This window comes from Pseudorca crassidens, chromosome 20, assembly GCF_039906515.1.
Source record: "Pseudorca crassidens isolate mPseCra1 chromosome 20, mPseCra1.hap1, whole genome shotgun sequence".
NCBI lineage: Eukaryota > Metazoa > Chordata > Mammalia > Artiodactyla > Delphinidae > Pseudorca > Pseudorca crassidens.
The window spans coordinates 61173315-61195130 of NC_090315.1; the positions used below are offsets into that span (position 1 = coordinate 61173315).

The 21816-nt window shown below is 54.5% G+C and overlaps 1 protein-coding gene across 10 annotated transcripts in view; it reads left to right on the plus strand.

The window, feature by feature from the left end:
• The window catches only part of BANP (BTG3 associated nuclear protein), a 104213-nt gene that overhangs the window by 64097 nt on the left and 18300 nt on the right, over positions 1 to 21816 (plus strand). For 7 of the 10 annotated variants that reach the window (XR_010939381.1, XM_067721305.1, XM_067721308.1 and 4 more), the window contains 4 exons: positions 3855 to 4022; positions 8451 to 8588; positions 10083 to 10147; positions 11895 to 11933. Coding sequence is in view for 9 of the 10 variants with exons in the window: in XM_067721305.1 (XP_067577406.1) it covers positions 3855 to 4022; positions 8451 to 8588; positions 10083 to 10147; positions 11895 to 11933 (410 nt within the window). In the remaining variant the exon portion in view is untranslated. The remainder of the gene's footprint in view (positions 1 to 3854; positions 4023 to 8450; positions 8589 to 10082; positions 10148 to 11894; positions 11934 to 21816) is intronic. The other 3 variants (XM_067721311.1, XM_067721304.1, XM_067721307.1) reach the window with 1 other exon arrangement.

Genomic DNA, 21816 nt, shown 5'->3' on the forward strand with positions numbered 1-21816 from the left:
TTGTGGCCTTTGTGGGCTGTAGCAGCGTAACTCCAGTCTCCGTGTCCGTCGTCACGCGGCCATCTGCTCCTGTGTGTGTGTCTGTGTGTCTCCTCTCCTGAGGGCAGCAGTCATCCTGCACTTAGAGCGCACTGTACTCCAGTGTGACTGCATCTGCAGTTAATTAATCACGTCTGCAGAGACCCTGTGTCCAAGGGAGGTCACGTTCCCAAGTCCTGGAACGGACATGAATTTTGGGGGACACTTCAGCACAGTACGCAGGGCCTGGGTTCTTTGGAACCTGGGTGATCAGGCTCCTCTGGGCCCAGCATGTGTCTCTGGGAGCTGGGAGGAAGTCGTGGTTCATGTGGGCTGGTGGTGGGACGGAGCCTGTGAGAATGGACGCAAGTGGGCGCCCTGGCTCACAGCAACCTTGGAGCTGCCGACCGCGGCCACCGGGCTCTCCTCATCACCGAAGAGCGGCTTCACTCATGGTGCTGTGCCCAGTGCCTGCGGCTCCTGTGTGTGGGGAGAGGGGGCCAGCCTGGCTCTGTGGCCGGGACGCTGGACTCCGCGGTGCCCACACGGGAGCTGAGACCGTCACGTGAAGAAGTCAGTTGCCAGCACTCAGGTTTCTGCTTCCCTCTCCCTGGAACTCGAGGCTATGTTAGCAGTGCCCTGGTTTTCATTCCGCTGTGACCGATAAGCCCCACGCCACCCCACACCCCTCCCTGAGTACACAGCGTTCCAAGCCCCGCGCCTTTTTTCTTGTCTGTCCTTCCTGCGGTGCATCTCAGCCCCTCGTGGGGCTCACATGAGAGCCGGGAACCACCAGTGTCAGCGATGGGCGTCCTGGAAAGGGGGAGGTGGTCAGCAGGGACGGGGACCCGCTCAGATCTTCGGGGGGCGCCCGGGCAGCACTTGGGAGCAGCGCATTAGTCTCCCCGGGCTGCTGGGGGGCTACGTGGCTCGTCTGCGGACGGGCGCCCGCTGCTGTCTGGGCAGAGGGAGGCGCTGCTGGGCTTTCTGTGGCCGTTTCTTCTCCACTTGGGTGGGCGCCGGAGGCCCGAATTTTAAGGCTGGTTCTCACTCCTCACTGATAACTCGGTTTGGAGCTGAAGTGAGGAGATTGATGTTCTTATTTCATGAGGTTTTCTTAGGAGCATCAAATGACTTGAGATAAAATGCTTCAACAAGTGTGAAATACCAGTTAATTCAAAGTAATCTTTTTATCACTCATTGTAAGAGGTTCCTCCTCCTTTCACTCAGCTGAGGTTGCTCAGGGCTGGCAGAAAAGTTGAAGAACGCTTTTAGCAAAGTCAGAGGAAGCCCACCCATGAGGCTCCGGGGGCGGAGCCGAGCCCCCTGTGCCCTCCTGCAGCAGGGCTCTCGGTGGGGGAGGATCGGTGCGGCTGGCTCCTTCCTTAGTGTTTCCTGGCAGCTTCCCGGGGGCATTTGCCATCGAGCTGGAGTCTTGAGTCACTGTTGGAAGGAACTATGTAATAAGATGTCTTAGAAGAATTTGAAAATGGCTAACGCACAACTCTACGAATGTACGTTTTTTCTTTGAAGGATGTAAGCCAGGTTTTGAACTGGCAGATTGGTTTTTACAAAGTTGAATTTAAGTATGAATGTTTTCACTCATTTCTTATGCTTGTGTGCCCACGTGTGTGTTGTATGTATTCTCTTCTATTACTAGCAAGCTTTGGAATCTTGCATGATCTCATTAATCCCTAGAGGCATTCGGAAGGTGTTTTCCTTGTGGGAAGGCATGAGGGGATCTGAGGGTGGCCTGCAGGGTGTCCTCTGTATTGGAGCAGGTGCCTAATGAGGTGGTTGGACACGTGTGGTCGCCACTTCTTCGCCTGTATTTGGGCTCCTCTGTAGCTGTGGTGGGGAGTTGGCTCCGCCTGTGACTGTAGAGCTGTAGTTAGTGGTCGGGTCCCCTTGTGACTCTACGGTTCTTGTTCTCATAGTTGGGCTCAGTCAGTATTTGCGTTCTGTGGTAACTACAGTGGGTAGTTGGGTCCTCTTGTCACTCATGTGGGTAACTGGCCGGAGCTTTGTGAGCCCCGCCCTGCATCTAGAGCCGTGCCCGGCATGGAGCGTCTCAGTAAATATTGCGATGACTCAGTTAGCTTAGCGATGACCTGGAAACCAGCGAGGCGCCGCCTCCTTTTCTGCAGGAGGACAAAGTGGGGCCGAGACTACCTTGCAGTTGATCTTCTCTGATCCTGTAAACCCTGCCCCTCCTTAACCCAATTTCTTTTTATCAAGGTGACAGACGTGTTGGTTGTCTTTCTGTTTGGAGTCAAAAATGCCTTAGGCTATGTTCACAAAGTTAAGTGTCTTTCCAAGACAAAAGAAACTTAATACAGTAGTTAAGAAAACAGAGACTTCCTTTGTTTTGATTATTCCTAGGGTCTGTGCTCTCCACAGAGCAGAGTTTAGGGACTGGGCATCAAATGATCTCTCAGCAGCCGCTTCAAGCTGGGTGTTCTTAGTAGCCAAAACAGCAAGTTTTCCAGCTGAATCTTTTTTTTTTTTTTTTTTTTGCGGTACGCGGGCCTCTCACTGTTGTGGCCTCTCCCGTTGCGGAGCACAGGCTCCGGACGCACAGGCTCAGCGGCCATGGCTCATGGGCCCAGCTGCTCCGCGGCATGTAGGATCTTCCCGGACCGGGGCACGAACCCGTGTCCCCTGCACTGGCAGGCGGACTCTCAACTACTGCGCCACCAGGGAAGCCCCGAGCTGAATCTTTTTATTATTAAATTTTTGAATTTCATGCATTTATTTTCCCGTTAATCAGCAAAGCTTCATGACCAGCTAGAAAGGAGGTCACCCTGTTGAAAAGCATTTTTTGTGGTTCCCGTGTTCCTGACCGTTATTCCCTGTTGATTCAGCACAAGGAAGAAGTGAAGTGGTCCAGTGAGAGCTGGGCGGGCTGGCAGGGAGGGGCCTCCATCTGCCACCCGGTTTCCTCCTTGCTGGTAAGTGGTCTCAGATGCCCACATCCCCCACTGAGAGCTCGCCGTGGCGCAGAGGCGGACAGCGAGGGTGCCAGAGGGCTGCCCTGCCCTCTGCGGCCAGCGGTCCAGTGGAGGTGATGCCCACTCGGCTGGGCCGGGCTGGGCATGCGGTGGGGCCCCAGGGAGTGGATTATGTCCGCCCTTAGGGAGTCTCATTCTGATGGAGGGAGGCAGACGGAGAGGCAAGGGAAGTTCCGTAGGCCTCAGACTCCAGTAGCAGTGGAAGAAAGTCTTCAGCTGAGTTGTAACCAGCATTTGGGCAACAAATGTGTGAGCATCTGTCGTGTGCCTGGACGTTCTGGGTTCTCGGCAGGCATGGACGAGGAGAGCAAAGAGCCCCGTGTTTGTGGGGGAAGCGGTGTAAACGCCATCAGCATCTAAGTTCTCTAAAGTGTTAGAGCGCCGGGACGGGGCTGGCGGCGGGAGGATTCTGGGGCGAAGTGGGCTGGTTGAGGGGAGGGTTACTGAGCTCTCGCTGGAGCCCACACTTGAGAGGAGGGAAGGAGGCAGCCAGGCAGGCATGAGCAAGGAGGAACGAGCTGGCGTTCCATCTCGGCCTCAGAACCCTAGAGGCCGTGCGTGAAATCAGGGTGGACAGTTGGAACGCGGGGCATCCAGGACGCTTGTGCGAACCCTCACCTCCAGCTTGTTGCCCGACTCCATCTGGTGGGGGTGGATCACGTCAGATGGGTTAAAACTGAATAAATGAGAAGCGATCATTGCACACGACAGGCAGGCCTGAGGCGGCTCTCGCCCGTCACGCTTCCCGTTGGCGCTGCGCCCTGACCGCCAGCCGCGCAGAAGGCCCGTGCCTCACAGAGCCTCCCCTCGGGTGTGTTCTTGCAGGTCACCTCTTCTATAAATTTGGAATCACGGAATCCGACTGGTATCGAATCAAACAGAGCATCGACTCCAAATGTCGGACGGCCTGGCGGCGAAAACAGCGAGGCCAGAGCCTGGCCGTCAAGAGCTTCTCCAGGAGAACCCCGTCCTCGTCCTCGTACGGCGCCTCAGGTACGATGCAGGGTGGCCCAGGCAGGTGGCCCCGGGGACGGTCAGAGTGAGAACGGTGGTTCTGTGCCTGCACGTGCCTTGTGAGAGGCTCCCGGGGCAGCTGTCTAGGTGGAGGGCATCCTGGGCCCAGCAGCACCAGGAGCTGGGCCAGGACCACCTCGGACGCCACCCTGAGCGCTGCTCCCTCTGCCTGGTGGGCCAGCACGTCGCTGGCTCGCTGTCACTGTCACCATCTGCCTGGCGTCTGCAGGCGAAGGCTGGGGTGCAGCCTAAGTCGTGCTCGTTACTGCCATGGTGAGGACGCAGCCTCGGGTATACTCACCCTCAAGAACGGGAAGCTCTTAGGCTTTCTTTTCAGGCATTGAAAGGACAGCTGGGAAAGTTCACCAGGAGTGACAAGGAGACCAGCATCGCTTGTCACCGAAGATGTCTCAAAATGTTGTCACAGAAATGGTCTTTTAACTCCCGCGGACGGTCCCTGGGCAGTGGCTCTCAGACCTGAGCCCTGACCGGGGTCGGGACCGGGATTCAGGGGCAGCAGCGGGCAGGGTGGGCGGAGCTCTCGTTCTGGAAGCGCTGCGGTGACAAACCAGGTCGCCTGGAGTCCTTACGGGGTTATGAATCTTGCTGAGCCAGACCTCAGGAAGCGGTTTTCCTCGGTGGTTTGGTGGTTGTCACATACGTGGCCTTAGCTTGCCGTGTGAACCATGCAGCTGGGGGTAGCCGACTCTCGAGGGCCGGACAGGTCATGCGCTGAGCAGGGCTTCTGTTCGGGGCCTGCATTGAAGAGTCTCTCGGTGAGGAGCCCGGCCTTTCTGTCACCACCAGGATTCTGTCCTGGGAACTTAGGTAGCAGTTGGGGCCCCGCTGGGGGTGGCTCCTTGCCGAACCGGGCTGGCTCTGTGGTCCTAAGAGGGTAGGCGTGGGGACTGTGGCTCCAGGGACGTAGGTTTCAGTGTGGCCGGGGATCTGCCGTCTTACCCCGGGGCCACCTGGTCAGCACGGCCGTGCTCAGTGCCTGTCCCCATCAGATGAGGTGGGCTGTGGAACCCGCGTCCCCGCCTCTGGAGGTGCCCGGGACACGTGACGAGCTGACTTGCAGGCGGGCCCCTCAGGATTGTGTTCAGTTCAGATCCTGCCTCTGGGTGGTGGTCTGAGGCTCGGCGTTGCCAGCCAGCAGCTGCGTGAGGCCCCAAGCCTGTCCAGCCCACGTTGGAGCAGGAGGGTGCTGGGTCCTGAAGCTGTGCTTGGACTGCTGGGCTGGCCACCTTGCATCCGCTTCTGACCTTGTGGTTGGGGACTCAGGTGGCCTTTGCCCCTGAGGTCTGATCTCCATCACAGGCTGGTGATGTCATGCTTTGTCTTTACCCTCGCTCACTTGTTGTTTTGTTTTTCTTCCAGTTATTAGTGTTTCTTTCAGTTGAATGACAGTAATTCATTTTAATGGTAGTTGCATGTCTTTAGTTCCTCTGTTTTTCTGTCCATAAACGTGTCAGGGTTCCTCCTAAGAGGCTGTGAGTTTTGTTTTGTTTTTCTTTTTCTTTTTGGCTGCGTTGGGTCTTCGTTGCTGCGTGCGGGCTTTCTCTAGTTGCGGCGAGCGGGAGGTACTCTTCGTTGCGGTGCGCGGGCTTCTCATTGCGGTGGCTTCTCTTGCTGTGGAGCATGGGCTCTAGGCACGTGGCCTTCAGTAGTTGTGGCGCACGGGCTCAGTAGTTGTGGTGCACGGGCTTAGTTGGCAGGCAGATTCTTAACCACTGCACCACCAGGGAGGTCCCCAGGCTGTGGGTCTGGCAACTCTCAGTGCTGCTGTTGGTCCCGTGGCCTCTTGCAGGTGGTGAATGGCCACCATGAGGGGCTCTTCAGTGCCGTGGCCGGGCAGGCGCTGAGCCTCAGGACGTGTGGCTCGGAATGGACTCTGGCCGGCCTCAGTGGCTTGGGAAGGTCTGCTGGCTGCAGCAGCACCGTCCATGGCCAGAGCGACGGGCGCTTTCTCAGGAGCAGGGGGCCCTCTGTGTCGTCCTGATGGGCCTCGGAGGACGGACACCGTGGTGCCACCCGGCACCTTGCTGCCTCCGCCCACCTGGGTCTCTGTGCCTGGGTTGTGCAGCAGGGGGCACTGCGTCGGGGCGGGGGTCAAGGTGTGCCTTTTAAGGAGCATTTGAGGGAGGCCGGCACCATCGCACTCCCTCTGCCTCAGGTGCTGTGTGTCTGGGAAGCACGGGGGTCGAGTTCTGGGCTCTGGGACGGGTCTGGACTGCTCTCGGGCGGTCCGCTGGAAGCCAGAGGGCGGCCCCTCCTCGGGCGCTGGAGCCCTGGGAGTTTTGAGAGGAGCACGGACCACGTTCTTCTTTCATCAAACTCTTGGAAGTACGTTGTTCTGTAACTTTCTGTTGAGGATCTTTTTCTACTTTAACGTACTGCCTACTTGGCCCAAACTCGATACAGCACAGGGTGGTTGGTTAAAGGGCCTCTGGGATTTCGTCCTCGTCCTTCCTGTGGACTCGCGGCCTGACCCAGTGAATCTGCTCCTTAAGGCTGTTCTGGTGACACACATAATCCAGGAACGTGTAATTTAGCCAGGATTCCGTTCATTTGGAATTGGTAGTAATTCCAGCTGGAGTTGCCGTGTTCTCTTTTGAAGTATCAGCAGACAAATGCTACAAGTGAGATTCTGAGCCGAGGCTGGTCTATTTAAAGCTGAATTAGTACTGCCAATTTGAACACAGACCACAACATCACTGGTTTTCAAGGGATTTTAAAAATATCAGTTTATTAAAACGTTTGTATCTCACCCTGCTGTCTGGCCACACCATGTGAACTTTCGTATGTGCTTGAGTTTAAGGTGGCTGCGTTTTACAGTGTAAACCTCCGCCCCCAGCGCTTCTCCCCACAGCTCTCATTGGGGAGCATCCGTGTAGGGCCCAGAACCTTAGGGTCACAGAGAACCAGCTCCTGACTGTGTGTCTCTCTGGACATGGGGCAGCGCGGCCAGTGGGGGCGAGGCCTTTGAGGGGCTGCCCTTGCCGTGTCACTGCCGGGGGCTGTGGTCCTCCCTCAGCGTGAGTCGTTGCCTGGGGTCACTTGCCGTATCTCTTGGATTATTCTTGACCACAAGCAAGTAACAGATGCAGTTTTTTGCACTGCACTTTGATATCAGTATTGATTGTAAAACATAGATTTAAATTAGTCTTCACGTTGCATAATTAGAGGGAGCTATTGATGACATGGTAAATTCAATAACTTGAATTTCGTAAGTATTAACATCTTAATATTGTTATACTGTAACTTTTTAAAAGGCAGCCAGTGGAATCTATGCCATGTCAATTTGATACCCACCGTTAAGCTATTAAAAAATGCAGGAAAATTCTTTTTTTCAAGAATCAGACATTTAATCTTTTTCCTCTTTCCATTCATATCAGCATTCTACTTCTCACAGAATTTCATTTTAATGTAATATGGTTTTATCTTTAGAAGTCTTTTTGAGTAATCCATTCTTTAGAACAAAACTATGTATATACATTGAAAATTAAAATCTTTTTGTTTCTGAGTCCTAATGTTCTAAGTGTATAAGAAAATTCCTCTGATTGAGATAGTATTACAGTTAAAACTAATACACAACACATGAAAACAAACGCATCTCATTCTGGGTTAAACATGGAAAGTAAACTTTTACTGGAAGTGTTCCTTCAATTGAGTGGATGGAACTTTTCTCCCAAGTTAGTTTTTTGTTTGTTTATTTACTTTTGGCCGCTTTGGGTCTTCGTTGCTGCGCGCGCAGGCTTTCTCTAGTTGTGGCGAACAGGGGCTGTTCTTCGTTGCGGTGCGTGGGCTTCTCATTGCGGTGGCTTCTCTTTGTTGCGGAACACGGGCTCTAGGCACGTGGGCTTCAGTAGTGATGGCACATGGGCTCAGTAGCTGTGGCTCCTGGGCTCTAGAGCACAGGCTCAGTAGTTGTGGCGCAAGGGCTTAGTTGCTCCACGGCCTGTGGGATCTTCCTGGGCCAGGGCTCGAACCCGTGTCCCCTTCATTGGCAGGCGGATTCTTAACCGCTGCACCCCTGGGGAAGTCCCTCCCTCCCCCAAGTTGCGTTAATTATCCACGGTCCCTGCCTTGCGCCGGTCTGACACAGAGTTTAGTGTGCACTTTTTCCTGTTTTTCGTTTTCCGTTTTTGTCACTATATCTGAGGAGCTTCACTTACGTAGTAGGTGGGAACCATCTGTGTCTGTGGGTCACTGGATCTTTAGACGCTGACTACAGGTGAGAAAGCCCCGCTGTCTAACAGCTGTTGCTCACGACACTGCACATTGGAAGTCCAGGAACGAAGGCTCTCCCTTCATCTCCGTGGGCAGTGTGGTTGGGGAGAGAGGGAGGCAGAGGTGGGCTCAGCCCCAGGACGGCAGCTCAGGCTCGTGTGCATCTCCCCGCAGAGACCATGATGAGCACGCCGCCGCCCGCCAGTGAGCTGCAGCAGCCCCCGCCTCAGGCCCTGCACTACGCCCTGGCCAACGCCCAGCAGGTCCAGATCCACCAGATCGGGGAGGACGGACAGGTCCAAGTAGTATGTACTTCTCGCCAGTTTGCCTTTGCGAGTAGAAGGGGAGGGCACGGCTGGGAAGCGGGGGGAGGGGCGCCACGACCAGCTCTCCCTGCACTTCTGGATCCCGCTGACAGCCTGGGATGGGGTCCAAGTAGAAATAGTTAAGGTAGGCCTCCTACATCTCGTAGACCTCTCTGCCGGCCCCTCGCGGCTCCTCTGCCTGTGCGCTTCTGCCTGTCCTCCTGGGAGACATCAAGATGTATCACAGATATTTTCTCAGTTCAGAAGCCTGGGCACCCTTTACTGAGAGGAGAAGAATAACTTCGTTCTGCGGCCAGCCGAGAGAGCTGGTGGCCTTAGTCATTGTGTAGTTTCTTTCGATTGTGTGACGAGTCGCCCTTGTGTGCTGCCGGCCCAGGTGGACGTTCCTCCCGACGCTTCGTGGGAGAGCGGGGCAGGAACTTCCCGGGGATGCTGGGGATGCTGTAGGCACCCAGCCTCCTCGCCGTGGGCCTCGTTGCAGGGCTGCCTCCTGGAGCCCTGGTTCTGACCCAGGCGGCCTTGGTTTGATGCTGCACTCAGCCCGCTGTCTGGAAAGGGAGGGCTTCCCGAGAGCACTGAGGAGGATTGTGAAGAGTTCTTCTTCTTCCAAGGGAGATGGAACAGTTATAAACAGTGGCGTCTTTGTTTAGCTGACAGTCACAAAAGCCGTTACTCTAGTCTCGTTAGTAAGGAAGTTCTTTGAAAGAATTCCAGAAGAGGTGACTGTGCCACAGGGTTTGCGCAGGTGTAGTAAAATGACAGCAATAGAAAACCCAACAGTAGTTTATTTTCGGGTCCATTTTGATCAAGGTAAAATTTTAAGTAAGATAATGGATATTCGTTTCATCGAGCTGAGTTAAGGTTTACAGGAGCTATCTGTCTGCCTGTGTCTACAAACATGAGTGCATTTGACTTGGAGTCTGAGACTTTGGAAGCACGTCTATCGTTTACTGCAGCTGTTCAAGTAGTCACGTGTTTCTTTGATTTAAAAAGAGTTGGCTGACGTGTTTTCTGTGTAGACACGTGTACAACTGCCACCCACCCTCCTAGCCTCCAGCACCCCCAGGTCACTAGGGACCCTGTCTGAAAGTCCATGAGGTTTCTGGTCCCTCTGAGTTGATAGTACACTTTTAAAAAAAGCTTGTCAGTTTAGCTTTCTGGAGAATTGTGGTTTCTCCCTTTTCCTGTATGTCCTTCGCATTCTTAAATTTGCCTGTTTAGTAACATTTAAAGATGTAACAGATTTTTCCTAGGCCTCGTTGCCCCTTTAAGAATTACTGCAAAGTGTTCTGTGTTATGTCCTTACAGTAGACTTCGAGAGGGTGTTTAGTAAGCTCACACCGTGCGTGTGTGATGCTGGCCACTCAGGCCTTAGCTGTCTTTTCTTGAACTGCGAGTGGAGAATCAGGAACAAACGTTTCGGAGAGCGTTTCTTGTTTCTTCTGATGCTTCTTGGTGTCTTCTCTTCTGCGGATCCCACAGGGCCACCTCCACATCGCCCAGGTGCCTCAAGGGGAGCAGGTGCAGATCACGCAGGACAGCGAGGTGAGTCTGGCTGCCAGCCCGGGGCCCACTCTGTGCCCACGGGCCCTCTGCACTCTGACCTTTGTCCTTTGCGGGGCGCAGGGCTGCAGCCCGCAGATTGGGGCGTGGCTTCCTGCACCTTGTCCCCACCTGGGAGCAGTGCTCGCCCTGGATATCCCCCCCAACGTGTGCCATGTGGGCGGAGCTGAGGGCCGGGCTTGCTTCCAGCCTCCGGCATCGGCGCCAGGGGCTGTTGGCCCCCGGTCTCTGGAGAGTCCCGGGGAAGCCTGGGACTCGTTTAGCGGTGCCTGCTGGCTTCTCGTGTTCCGGCCGCACCGGGCTGCTTTCCTTAAGTGGGTGACGTTAGTGCCCCCGACCTCTCAGTCCCAGCCCCCAGCCCCCAGCCCCACAGTCAGAGAGGGAAGAGGTGGGCGGGTTCTGAGGGGACGGCTCCGAGCTGGACAAATCCCTGTGAGTCCTCAGATGACGGGACAGGTGTGTCCATGGGAAGGTGGGGCGCACGGCCAGGTGGGTGCCCGGGGGGTGGGGAGGCTAGCGGGGCTGGGGGTGGGGCGGTGAAGGGGAGCAGCGCACAGAGGCTGGGGGATGGGAGGGGCAGGTCCCGGGAGGCCTGACCGCAGGTAAGGAGTGGGCTTCCCCCTGCCTCCTGCGGGGCCAGCAGACTGGGGGTGACTGTCTGTGAACTCACACAGAGCAACATGTTGACGGGGGGAGTGGGCAGCAAGCTAAGCGCAGGCGCCCCCTTGGGGGCAGGGGAGCTTCCCTTCTCCAGGCACAGGTGAGGGGGAGGCCACGGCCACAGAGGGCCGGCCGTCTGTCTACCAGCACTCCTGCCTTGCTGGCGGCCCTTGAAAGGAAGGAAAATGGTTAGGGTTGGAAAAGGAGAAATCAATGTACATCCGCTTTTATATTGTTTCTGCTAAAAATTCATTAGAATACTTACTGAATTCCAATTTTTAGTATCAGTTTTGCCCTTTTTTTTTTTTCTTCTAGTTTTCTTAACTGAATTCCTCCTCTATATAATCCAGTGGGTTTTTTTTTTTTGCTTCCATTAGGAATTGAATGCATTGAATTAGAAAAAATTGCTGATAGTGTAATGATTACTTTGTAATAAGTTACAATGTGCAGTTAGTCTTCTTATCACAATGAAACCTTACTTTGTTCACTTAAAAATTAGGTAGTTTTTTTGTCAAAATGAGGATATCTGTAAAGAGACATTTAGCGGCGCCGACGAGACTTAAAACAACTATTATTTTTTTTAAACAAATGAAAATGAATTTCCAGCTGGTGAGATCTCAGTAGGCCTGTAGTCTGGTTAATTGCATCACGTCCCATTGATTTCCTGGTTGCCGTAATGCTCCATGATGTGTCAGATGTCCCAAAGGGGAAGCTGGGTGATGGGACGCAGGACCTCTCTGTACTACTTTTGGTTCTTCTTGTGAGTCTGAGATTGTTTCAAAGTGAAGAGTTAGAAAAAAGACATTTCCATTTGGGGGTCAGGGTTGGGGGATGGCTACAATGTTTTTTAACTGGTTTGTTTTATTTGTTTTTGTAAGAAAAAATAGCACCCGTAAACTCAGCCTAAGTATTGATATTTTGGGATTTTTATGGCTACAAGGGACCGATGTTGGAATTGATGTTAATGGTTTTGCTGGTTTTCACTAATGGCCTGGGGACGTTCCTGCCTCTGTCTCGTGCATCTTGAAGCTGTTGTCTTTGATCACACCCTTATTCATCCATTTTGCAGGGCAATCTACAGATACACCACGTGGGACAAGATGGGCAGGTAAGTGCTCACCTGCGGTGGATCCCAGCGTGGCAGGAGCGGGAGCGTTGGCCCCGGGGACACACGGAGACACACGGGGCTGGGGCATGTGGACGGCTGGGCCCTGGGCTGTTGTGCAGCAGCTGTCTGTTAGAATAAGGCAGGTTTCGTTCCCGTTCATTGCTGTCAAACTCCAACCACTGCCTTTTTTTCTGGTCCTGAGAAAAAGACCCTGAAACCCTCAGTGAGCTCACCTGATGTGAACTGTCTACAGAGTGAAGCGTCCGGCCGAGGCGTTCTAGGGGTGATTTGCTTTCTAAGATGGAGTGAAATTGCTGGTGAATTCGAGGATTGACGTTTTCACGTCCTCATGAAGAGTTTCTGTTAAAGAGATGTTTATAACCTGAATAATTATGAGAGAGTCTGGACGATCTTCCTTTTTTATAGAACGTAACTTAGGAATCATGACCATGGAGCTCAGTCACTATCAAGATAACCATAGACACTATTCTCAGAGCTGAGTGCACGCTCCCTTCTGGCACACTGTGTGCGCTTCCCACATCCTCGGCGAGGGCCTCGTGTCTGCCACAAATGGTCATGCAGGGTGTGCGTTGCTGGACTCGAAACCAAAGGACGTCACGCCCCGAGGGTTTCCTGTTGAGCCCTCGGAGCGCCTTGGGATGAGTGCGATGTTCAAGTTGGACTTTCTTCGTTGAAAGTGTCATCTTGAGCATACTCATGAGGTTCTAATCAAAGTCCTAAAGCAGTATTAATATAGAAAAATGGCTGCCTTGGCAAAAGGCCAAAGAGTTGCGGCATTTTAAAAGCTGCGCTGAGTTTTAACCTTAGTTACCCCTCTTCTTTAGCATCCTTCTCAGGGCTCTTACTACAGGTCGGGAAAGCTGGGGGCTCTTTGTCACTTGAGCCTTGAAGCAAAACCTCTGCTTTCCCAGAGTTGTGCTCTGGTTTTCTCTGCTGCTGCTGGTGAGGTGGCCCGAGGTGACCCGGCAGCCTGGGGAGGGGTGTCGCTTCCGGGCAGCTGTGTTTGCTTGCCTTTCCGTTGTGCTTTCGGGGAAGGTGTAGGGAGAGGAGCCCTGTCCTGGAGGGTCGGTTACAGCGGGGAGCAGCGCAGGGGTGTCGAGCCAGCCTCTGCCAGCGGGAGGGCAGCCTTCTCCACACTGCAGCGTGGACCCCGCCGCCCACGTTGGGCCTCACGTACCGCGATCTGCCGCTTGCGTCTGTTGGAGCAGATTAAGGGTTGAGGGGCCCCCCAACCCCCAGGTAGGCCCTGTGAGGCTAGGCACTCAAACCCAGGGTGGAGGGGTGAGGGTGGCGGAGAGGAGAGCATGGGGGTTAGAGGTGAAGCTCCAGTTGAGCTGAGAGCACGGGTTCCGGTTACTGGAAAAATGTCCCAGTCACACTTCTCACCCAGTCCCTGTCGAGTGGAGTGACAGTCATGATCGGATGCTGAGACGCCTCAGCATCTCAGTGAGGCTCGTTCCTCTCCCTGACCCGGACGTCGAGTTGGCCGAGTGTAGACAGAACAGTCCCCAGAGGGTTCCATCGGTCAACAAGGCCGCACGCGAGGTTCATGTCGGGTTCACTCCGGCAACATGTGCTTTCTTGGCTTTGCCGCTGTATATGTTAGAGATGTTTGTGAGCTTATGTGGACACTTTTAACCTTAGCAAGATATTTAAAATTGTTAAATGAATTGTACAGGATTAGAATTTGACCTGGTTTGGTGCATTAATTAAGAATGATGTGATTAAAAACATGTTTAGGGAGCAGTAAGTTGTGCCTTGTGTCCCTTTAGCACAGCGTCTGTCCTTCCGCTGAGACCTTTCCGCGCATTGCCCATAAATCCTCGCCTTCAATCACGCAACAGTTTGCCTTTCACGCCTGGAGTCTGGTTGCCTCCAGGGCTGTGCTGGCCTGATGTTCTGCCCCTCGAAATGCAGGCTGTTTTGGGGGGGAAGTGAGGGTCTGTGTTTAAGCAAAAAGATGCTGCTCTTTGAAAGGAGCGGTCACGTCCGCCCGCTGTCGTGAGTATGTGGGCAGCAGGGGCCTGGCTGCGGGAACAGTGCCGTTAGCCTCCTGCGCTGTTGGCTGGCAGGCAGGCCCCAGAGCTGTGGACGGAGCAGTCACTTCAGTTGGGCTCGTCGCTGGGGAATCGGGTCACCGTTAAGGTTTGAATTTGAGCCTCCAAAGTGGGGCCTCTCTGAGTCCAGCCAACAAACACTGGGCCTTGGACCCCAGTGGGTGCTTGGGGAGCTGCTCTCCCTACCCTGTGGTTGCCGGAGGAGCTTTTCCAGGTGAGGAGGGGTTCCCCTCTGGGGGAGAGAGGGGACACCCCAAGCTGGGGCCACTGCTCCCCGGCCGGCTTTCCTGCGTCCCAGCTCACCGGTGGGCCAGGTAAACCCGGCTCTGGCTCCAGGTCTGTCCGCCCTCCTTAGAGCTCAGAGGTGCACTGCGGGTGTGAGTCTGCCTTCGGGCCTCGAGAGGCGGCCTCACCGTTTCCATCCCGACTCCTCCTGGCCGTGCGTGGGGCAGCAGGGTGGGGTGTGGGACAGCCCCACCACGTGCAGGGGGCTTTCCCATCTGATGATGTGCATAGGCACGTGGCAGGGCCTCCCTGCCTCCCAGACACCCACCTTTCCCCACCACTGTGCTGTCTTGTCCACAGAGGGGTTCCGCTCGCTTCCAGGCCCTTAAAGCACCACGATGGGTTCTGTCCTGCTTCAGTTGCTCACGGCCGGGGCCGGGTGACTTTGCAGTAATGCATGACAATTTCGGGGTGCATTCTCTTCACGCCGCAGGACTGTGTACTGTCGATAACTGTCTGAATTTGACCCCAGTCAGCGGGGTCCCCGGTGCTGGCAGCAGCAGGTGCTGGGCTTCAGGGATCTGACCCTTAGGAAGGGCAGGGCAGGCTGAGGGTCATGCTCTCAGACCGGGGACTGGTTCCCACGGAACCACAGCGCCTCCTGGCTTCTCAGAAATCACCTGCGACCCACACAGTGGGCTCTCCGAATTTGCATGGTGAATTTTGGGTAAAAACGTGGCCATGTCTTTAAAGGGAATATCTGGATATTCAGTTTAGACAGCAAGAGGTACAGGCTTTGGTTCTGATGAATTGGATGTGGTTGAAGATTTAGCCAACTCAAAATAATCTTTCTGATTTCTCTAATCAGTTGGAGGAAAGGCAAAATAATCTTCCTCAGTTTAGGAGGTGGCAGTGCAGTTGCAGAACTGAATCTGGAAGTACAGATGTTACACGGGAGGTGACCTCTGAGAATTGGAGGAAAGAAGTGGCCGAAAGAGGACGTTTGTTCTGGAAATGCTCTCAGTGTCACATTGGCTTCCAGGAGGCAGATGGTGGTGGGGAAGCGGAGGGCATCCTCCTGGCGGGAGGGGGGTGTGGGTCCGGGCAGGGCCTGCTCTGTGGTGGGGCTCTGTGGGGTCACAGGCGCTTCATGTCAAAGCCACACGTCTCCTGGGACGTGTGCGTGTGCTTTATTCTTTCCCTCTCACTTCTCTAAAGGTCACTGTTTTCTTGGGGGTCAGGTTGTCTGAGGCGTCGAAGTGTGTTGTTTCACTTAGAGCTTCACGTCTGACCCCTCAAGTGAAGACCACTGCTGAGGAGGGAGTGGGTGTGAGGCCGAGCGTGTCTGTCACGTCCACGAGTGTGGTCCCCGCGTTGGGTTCATCTGGGTAATTCAGGAAGATTCCGAGGGGACACATGCAGTGACACAGACGAGGCGCTGCCTCTGCTCCGTCTCCTGGCTGTTCTGCTTTGAGCGTTCTGAGCTGCTCAGCGTGCGTGAGTTCAAGGGAGGCGGGGTGAGCGCCTCATCTCGGCTCGGGGGACAGCGGCTGGCAGTGAGACCGTAGGACTGGGGACCCGCGTTGACGCTGGCCTTGTGGCACAGAGACATCTGGCTCTGAATCTGCCCCGGTTAGAGCCAGTCCTGAGCCAGTCACCCTTCAGCTGTGTAGACGAGCGCATGCCGGGAACCACGCGCTTTATTGTGAGACTGTGAGCACTGGGGCGCGTCCCTGTGCTGCTGGTCTAATCGTCACCTGGTTGCGGCCATCCCTTGCTGTACGACCCCCGCCCCCACCGCCAAATTTGGGGCCAGAGAAGACAATCAGTTATTATGCTTGGGGCTTCCCTGGTGGCGCAGTGGTTGAGAATCCACCTGCCAATGCAACAGACACGGGTTCGAGCCCTGGTCCGGGAAGATCCCACATGCCGTGGAGCAACTAAGCCCGTGCACCACAACTACTGAGCCTGTGCTCTAGAGCCTGCAAGCCACAACTACTGAATCCCGCGCGCCACAACTACTGAACCTGCGCTGTAGAGCCCTCGAGCCGCAACTACTGAGCCCGCGTGCCACAGCTACTGAAGCCCGCGCGCCTAGAGCCCGTGCTCCACAATAAAACAAGACACCGCAATGAGAAGCCTGTGCACCGCAACAAAGAGTAGCCCCTGCTCGCCACATCTAGAGAAAATCTTTGCACAGCAATGAAGACCCAACACAGCCAAAAACAAATAAATTAAAAAAAAAAATTATTACCCTTCACCATTCGGGGTTCACCGGGCCCAGCGGGAGGAGGTGGTTCTGCCACGTCATGTCACCGGGTCGTCTGGAGGCTCGGGGCTGCCCTGTCCAAGGGATCCCTCCCGGGCCTGGAGCTGGGCTGTCCCCCCAGCCCCTCGGTTCTCCATGAGGGCTCCCCCAGTGGGCCCAGGGCCTCACAGCACGGTGGCAGGGTCCGCGGGGCGGATGTCACCAGCTTTTGAGAGCTGGGGTGCAGACGTGCAGGCCCCATGGTGACCACGCTCCTGAGGGCGGTGTGGGATGTTGCTGGCAAAGAGGGATGTGACATCTCCCGGCATCCATTCTGGGCCCGGCGTGGCTTGACCGTGAGCTCCTGAAGGGCAGGGCCTGTGTCCTTCACGGGGAGGAGGGGCCTGCCTGAGTGCCCAGAGAGGCCCGGTGGATTTTCATGGAGACGGTTACTGGGTGAATCACGCACCACGAGCCCCGGAAATGAGCCTCCCCGCTCAGGCTGGTGGGCTGGGAGTTAGTCTGTCAGCGCTGGCATCGAGACCGCAGCCCACCCACCCGAGTGGCATAGAATCTGCATCGAGAACTTGACACTTATTAACTGTGCTTCGTTGGGGCAGCTTGGCCGATGGTAAAAGTTGGGTGCGTTTTTTATGATTATTGTGTATTGTTAAATCTTTGTTGAACTGTTAGAACAGTCTTAAAATGTCCTTTTCTGCATTTAAAGAATTGAGATTTTTAAAATCTAGATTTTTACGATTTCTAAGTTTTGCATTCTGTTCCTCTTGGTTTGGGGGGAGTTTAAGAAAACAAAGCAAAGACCGCAACGTTTATTCGTGTGACTAAGAAGCGGTGCTCCCGAGCAGGCTGCTGCTGGCCGACCGCGAGGCCCCCCGGCCACTGTGTCTGCGGCGCCTCTGTTTCCTGGGCTCGTCAGCACCCGAGGGCAGGCCCGCCCCTGGGAGGGCGCTGGCGCCTTTGTTTTAGTTAATACCGAGTTGTCACTAAAGGTCAGAGTACAACCCAGGAGGAGGAGGCTGGGGCCCCCTGCACCTCCAGTGTCATGCTCCGGCCTCCCCGGCTGCCACAGCCATGGGAGGAGCCAGCCCGCTGCCCACGGGGCCGGTGTCCCTTTCTGGAGCTGGACATACGCTCCCTCTGACACCCCAGCCTTGTGTTGCTGTTGATGATGTGAACTAGGGGATGTTATTCTCCTTTACACGTGGGGACAGTAGCCGGTGCCTCTTCCAGGGTTGTGCAGGGAGGTCAAGTCCAGGTTGGATGCAGCCCCCAGCTCTCATATGAGTCCTCAAGCCCCCGCCTTGGCTCCAGGTCTCTAGAACACAGTCATCACTGCTGTTGTCACTGCCACCACCAGGACTACACAGCCACTGTCACCTCCCCCTCCGCTGTCATCACTGCTGTTGTCGCCTCCACCACCAGGACTGAGCAGCCACTGTCACCTCCCCCTCTGCTGTCATCACTGCTGTTGTCACCTCCACCACCAGGACTGCATAGCCACTGTCACCTCCACCAGCGTCACCTCCCCCTACACCACCATCAAGGGATGTTTCAAGCGAGTTTCGATGCTTGTGAGCTGTGATATGTCTTCTCTGCCTCGTTCTGTGGAGACTAAAGTGACAGAACTCCCTCTGCCTGGCCCTTAGGAGTTTTACTGGGGGGAGGTAACAAACTAGGAGTGTGTGAGAAAGGTAAGGGGCAGGTCCACGCTCTGTTCTTGCCTGTCGCATTGAGCATTCAGTAGGCGCTCAGGGGTGGAGCAGAGCCGTGAAGAGTCACAGAGCTGCTTCCAGAGGGCGTGTGGATCCAGGCGATGCAGATCCAGTGAGATGTGAGCGCTCACTTGGTCCCAGCTCCATTGCCAGGCAATGTCGTATCTGTTGGAACATCGGAATCTGGGTCCGTTTTGTCTCCATAGTTGGGAGATTTTCAGCCACTTGGGGCATCTTTAAAGACTGGAGCTTTAGTCACGGTGCTTACATTGTGAATCACGACATGGTTTAGTACTGTTTCAACTAGATGCGTATTTTGGTAGATTTTTATTTTTTTACAGTTGTGGTTAACGTCATCTAAGATGCGTATGAAAAAAGTTGTCTGTCTGTAGGCTGAACGACGTCAGGACACTTGGAAACCTGGGAGTTGTGTGTGTTCTGGCAAAGCCCGTCTCTGCAATAATGAATATGCCACACACACACACACACACGCACAGAAACACACACATGCATGGGTCACCTGTGTTTAAAAAAGGCAACACGGTGATGTGTCCAGGTTACTCTCCTCCTGCATCTGTGAGATAACTTCACCAGTACGTAACTAAATAGCCTGGTGTTCTCGAGACTCTTAAACCTCTCTCGAGTTCTTTGGCATTTGTGTCCATCCTTATACTTTGCTTAAAAGTAAATTTCAGTAGCTCTCGGAACTTTTTCCATGAAATGAGGCATTATAAACCCAGCTGGGAAAAAGATTAGAAGAGGTGGGAAGTATCCAACATTTTATGTGTAGGACTTTTTTGGAGTGTAGGCCTTTTTTGGGGTGGATGAGAAGAAGGGCTGTGTGTGTGTGTGTGTGTGTGTGTGTGTGTGTGTGTGTGTGGGGTGTGTGTGGTGTGTGTGTAGGGTGCCTTTATCTATAGCAGTGAAACAGTGTCTGCCATTCCCAGGGACTCTAGTCCACTTTTAGTGGTCTGCCACGCCAGGAGAGCAGTCTCAGCCTTGCAGATGGTACACACTGTCACTTCACTTCTTTTTTAAAAAATATTTATACTTTTATTTTTGGCTGCATTGGGTCTTTGTTGCTGTGCACGGGCTTTCCCTAGTTGCGGCGCGTAGGGGCTACTCTTCGTTGCAGTGTGCGGGCTTCTTATCACGGTGGCTTCTCTTGTTGCGGAGCACGGGCTCTAAGTACGTGGGCTTCAGTAGTTGTGGCACGTGGGCTCAGTAGTTGTGGCGCATGGAGCTTAGTTGCTCCGCGGCACGTGGGATCTTCCCAGACGAGGGCTCGAACCCGTGTCCCCTGCATTGGCAGGTGGATTCTTAACCACTGCACCACCAGGGAAGCCCTCACACTGTCACTTCACTTCTAATAAAAATGTTCCCTTCAAGAAAATATGTTCCTTCCAAAACACAGACACACATCTTGGAGAACCTAGGTAGCTCAGGGAATTAACCCCTCATGGAAAAGCCTTCTCTACCAGAAATGGTGGAAAATATCGTTTAAATGAGAAAAGGCCAGATGTGGAGGGAGTTTGGTGTTGAGTGGTTCCCAAAAATACCCTAGAAGAGTCACAGAAACAACGGCGCGTCTCCTGCTGCCCGGCCGTGGAAGCGAGCGTGGCGCTGCAGGCTGTCGCCCTGCCCGGGGCAGCGGGACCCGGCGGCATCTCCTGCTGCCAGCTCCGTTCCTCGGGAATCCTAGTCCCCAGCGGAGGCTTGGGGCTGCCGGAGGGCTCCCCGTTCGCCACCTCCTGGGCCCGTGGGCAGCGGGGAAGGCAGTTTTAGGCGTGGCTGAAGATGGCCAGTTAGTGACGCTGGCGGGGCAATCCACGCCTGTCATTTGTCCCTAGAGCTGTGACGAACAAGACGGTTTCTGGTCAGACAAGGCCCAGAGGAGGTTGACAGAGGTTTGGGCCGGGAAGGATATTGTAATGATGTTTTTAGAAAAAGTTGCACCATGTGGTTACTTACGTGTGCGGTTCCAGTATTGTAGGTCATTAGAGTCACGATGTCTTTGGAGGCTCAGGTCAGCTGAGGCTGAGTAGCTTTACAAGAAAACCCCAAAGGCCCTTCCGATTGTTTGGACGCATCGCCCACGGCCCTGAGCCCCTTTGGTCAAGCCCCACCTCAAAGGTTTTGACTCCAGACAGGCAAGGGAGGAGTGACAGGCCTTAAAATTCGAGAATCGTTTTTGATGAGTTTCATCATTTTCAAATATGCGTTTAAAATGTTAGGTTAAATAGCTTTAATGCTATTGGATCCAAATTTTGTTCATTTCTGCTCTTCACAGTACCCAGTGTAGTGTCAGTTGCCAGTGCTCAGTGGCTCCTTGTCGGTGAATGAATGCAATAGTAATTGCCTCACGCCGGCCTTAGTTACCTGTAAGCTATGCAGGCGAGCTGGAAGCAGTTTGATGCACGTTTCCTTTTAAGCCGTTTTAAAGTGTGGCATGTGTTCACTGATGATTTTAGTCGTGAGTAATAACTTGGAAGTGTCTGCAGCAGTACTTACCTAAACTTACAGCTCAGTAGGCTGAAAAATTGTGAGTTCTGACTAATTCCAAACTTCTTTTTAGTGAGGCCGAAGTTGTAGAACGTTTTCTGCATAAGGAAGGTTTGGTGACTTCTCTGGGCTCTCCTGAAGCTTTTCTGTCACTGTCTGTGTTTTCCGTGAGGGGCGTGCGTGCAGCGGGCAGTGGAGCCCATGCCTAGTGCTGGAGCAGTGTCCCTGGCGTTTGGGTGATGGTGCAGAGCAGCTAAGGATTCTTCACCCCAGCAACTGTACTCCAGACGCCGTCAGGGCAGCTGCTGTCTGTTGGAAGGAACCGAGTTACCACTCCTGCACCAGGAATTTACTTTCTGGATTTCTAGCTGTGGAGGAGGGTGGGTGGAAGGCCAGCCCTATAATGGGGCTGCCCCGTGAAGTGCTGGCCATTTTTCCAGATGGTTCACTTCCTTACAGTAAGAGAAACAGGGGATGGAAAGTACCCGTGGGGACGTTTCCCTCCTGTTCTGCGCAGGCCCTGGCTTTTCCCCGAGCGAGCGCAGGAGCTCTGGCCGTCCACGTTGTAGAGACTGGAGGCTCGCTCTGCGTGCTCTAGGTGGAGTCGCGTGTGGACTTTGGTGGTTGCAGCCCAGAGGGGAGTCGCTGTACCGTGTGCGGCGTCTGAGTTTAGACAGTGGATCTGGGCGGGTGGGGTGCCGGAGTTGGCGCTGGGCTCTCCCGGCACCACGGGTCTCCAGGGCTTGGAGGTCTCAGGAGGACGTGGTGGAAGTTGCCGGAAGCTGAGCCGGGGGGCCGGGGCCACCAGACGGGCCTGCGGCGTGAGAGCTCGCATGGGGCTGGGACACGAGTGAGGCCTTGAGCCACTCAGCAGAGTTACTGCAGAAGACAAACCTTTCAAGCACAATGTCATGTCCCACTTTTCCCCCCTGTGAGAGTGCACTTCAGGGTGACCGTGGGCTTCACTGTGTGTTCGTGAGGAATCTTTCGTCTAGAAATCACAGGCCCAGTCTGATCAGGGCGCCCGGGTGCGGGCCAAGGCCGCTGCTCCGGCGGGTCTGGAGTGCCTGGCAGAGTGGGAGGACGCAGACGGGCCC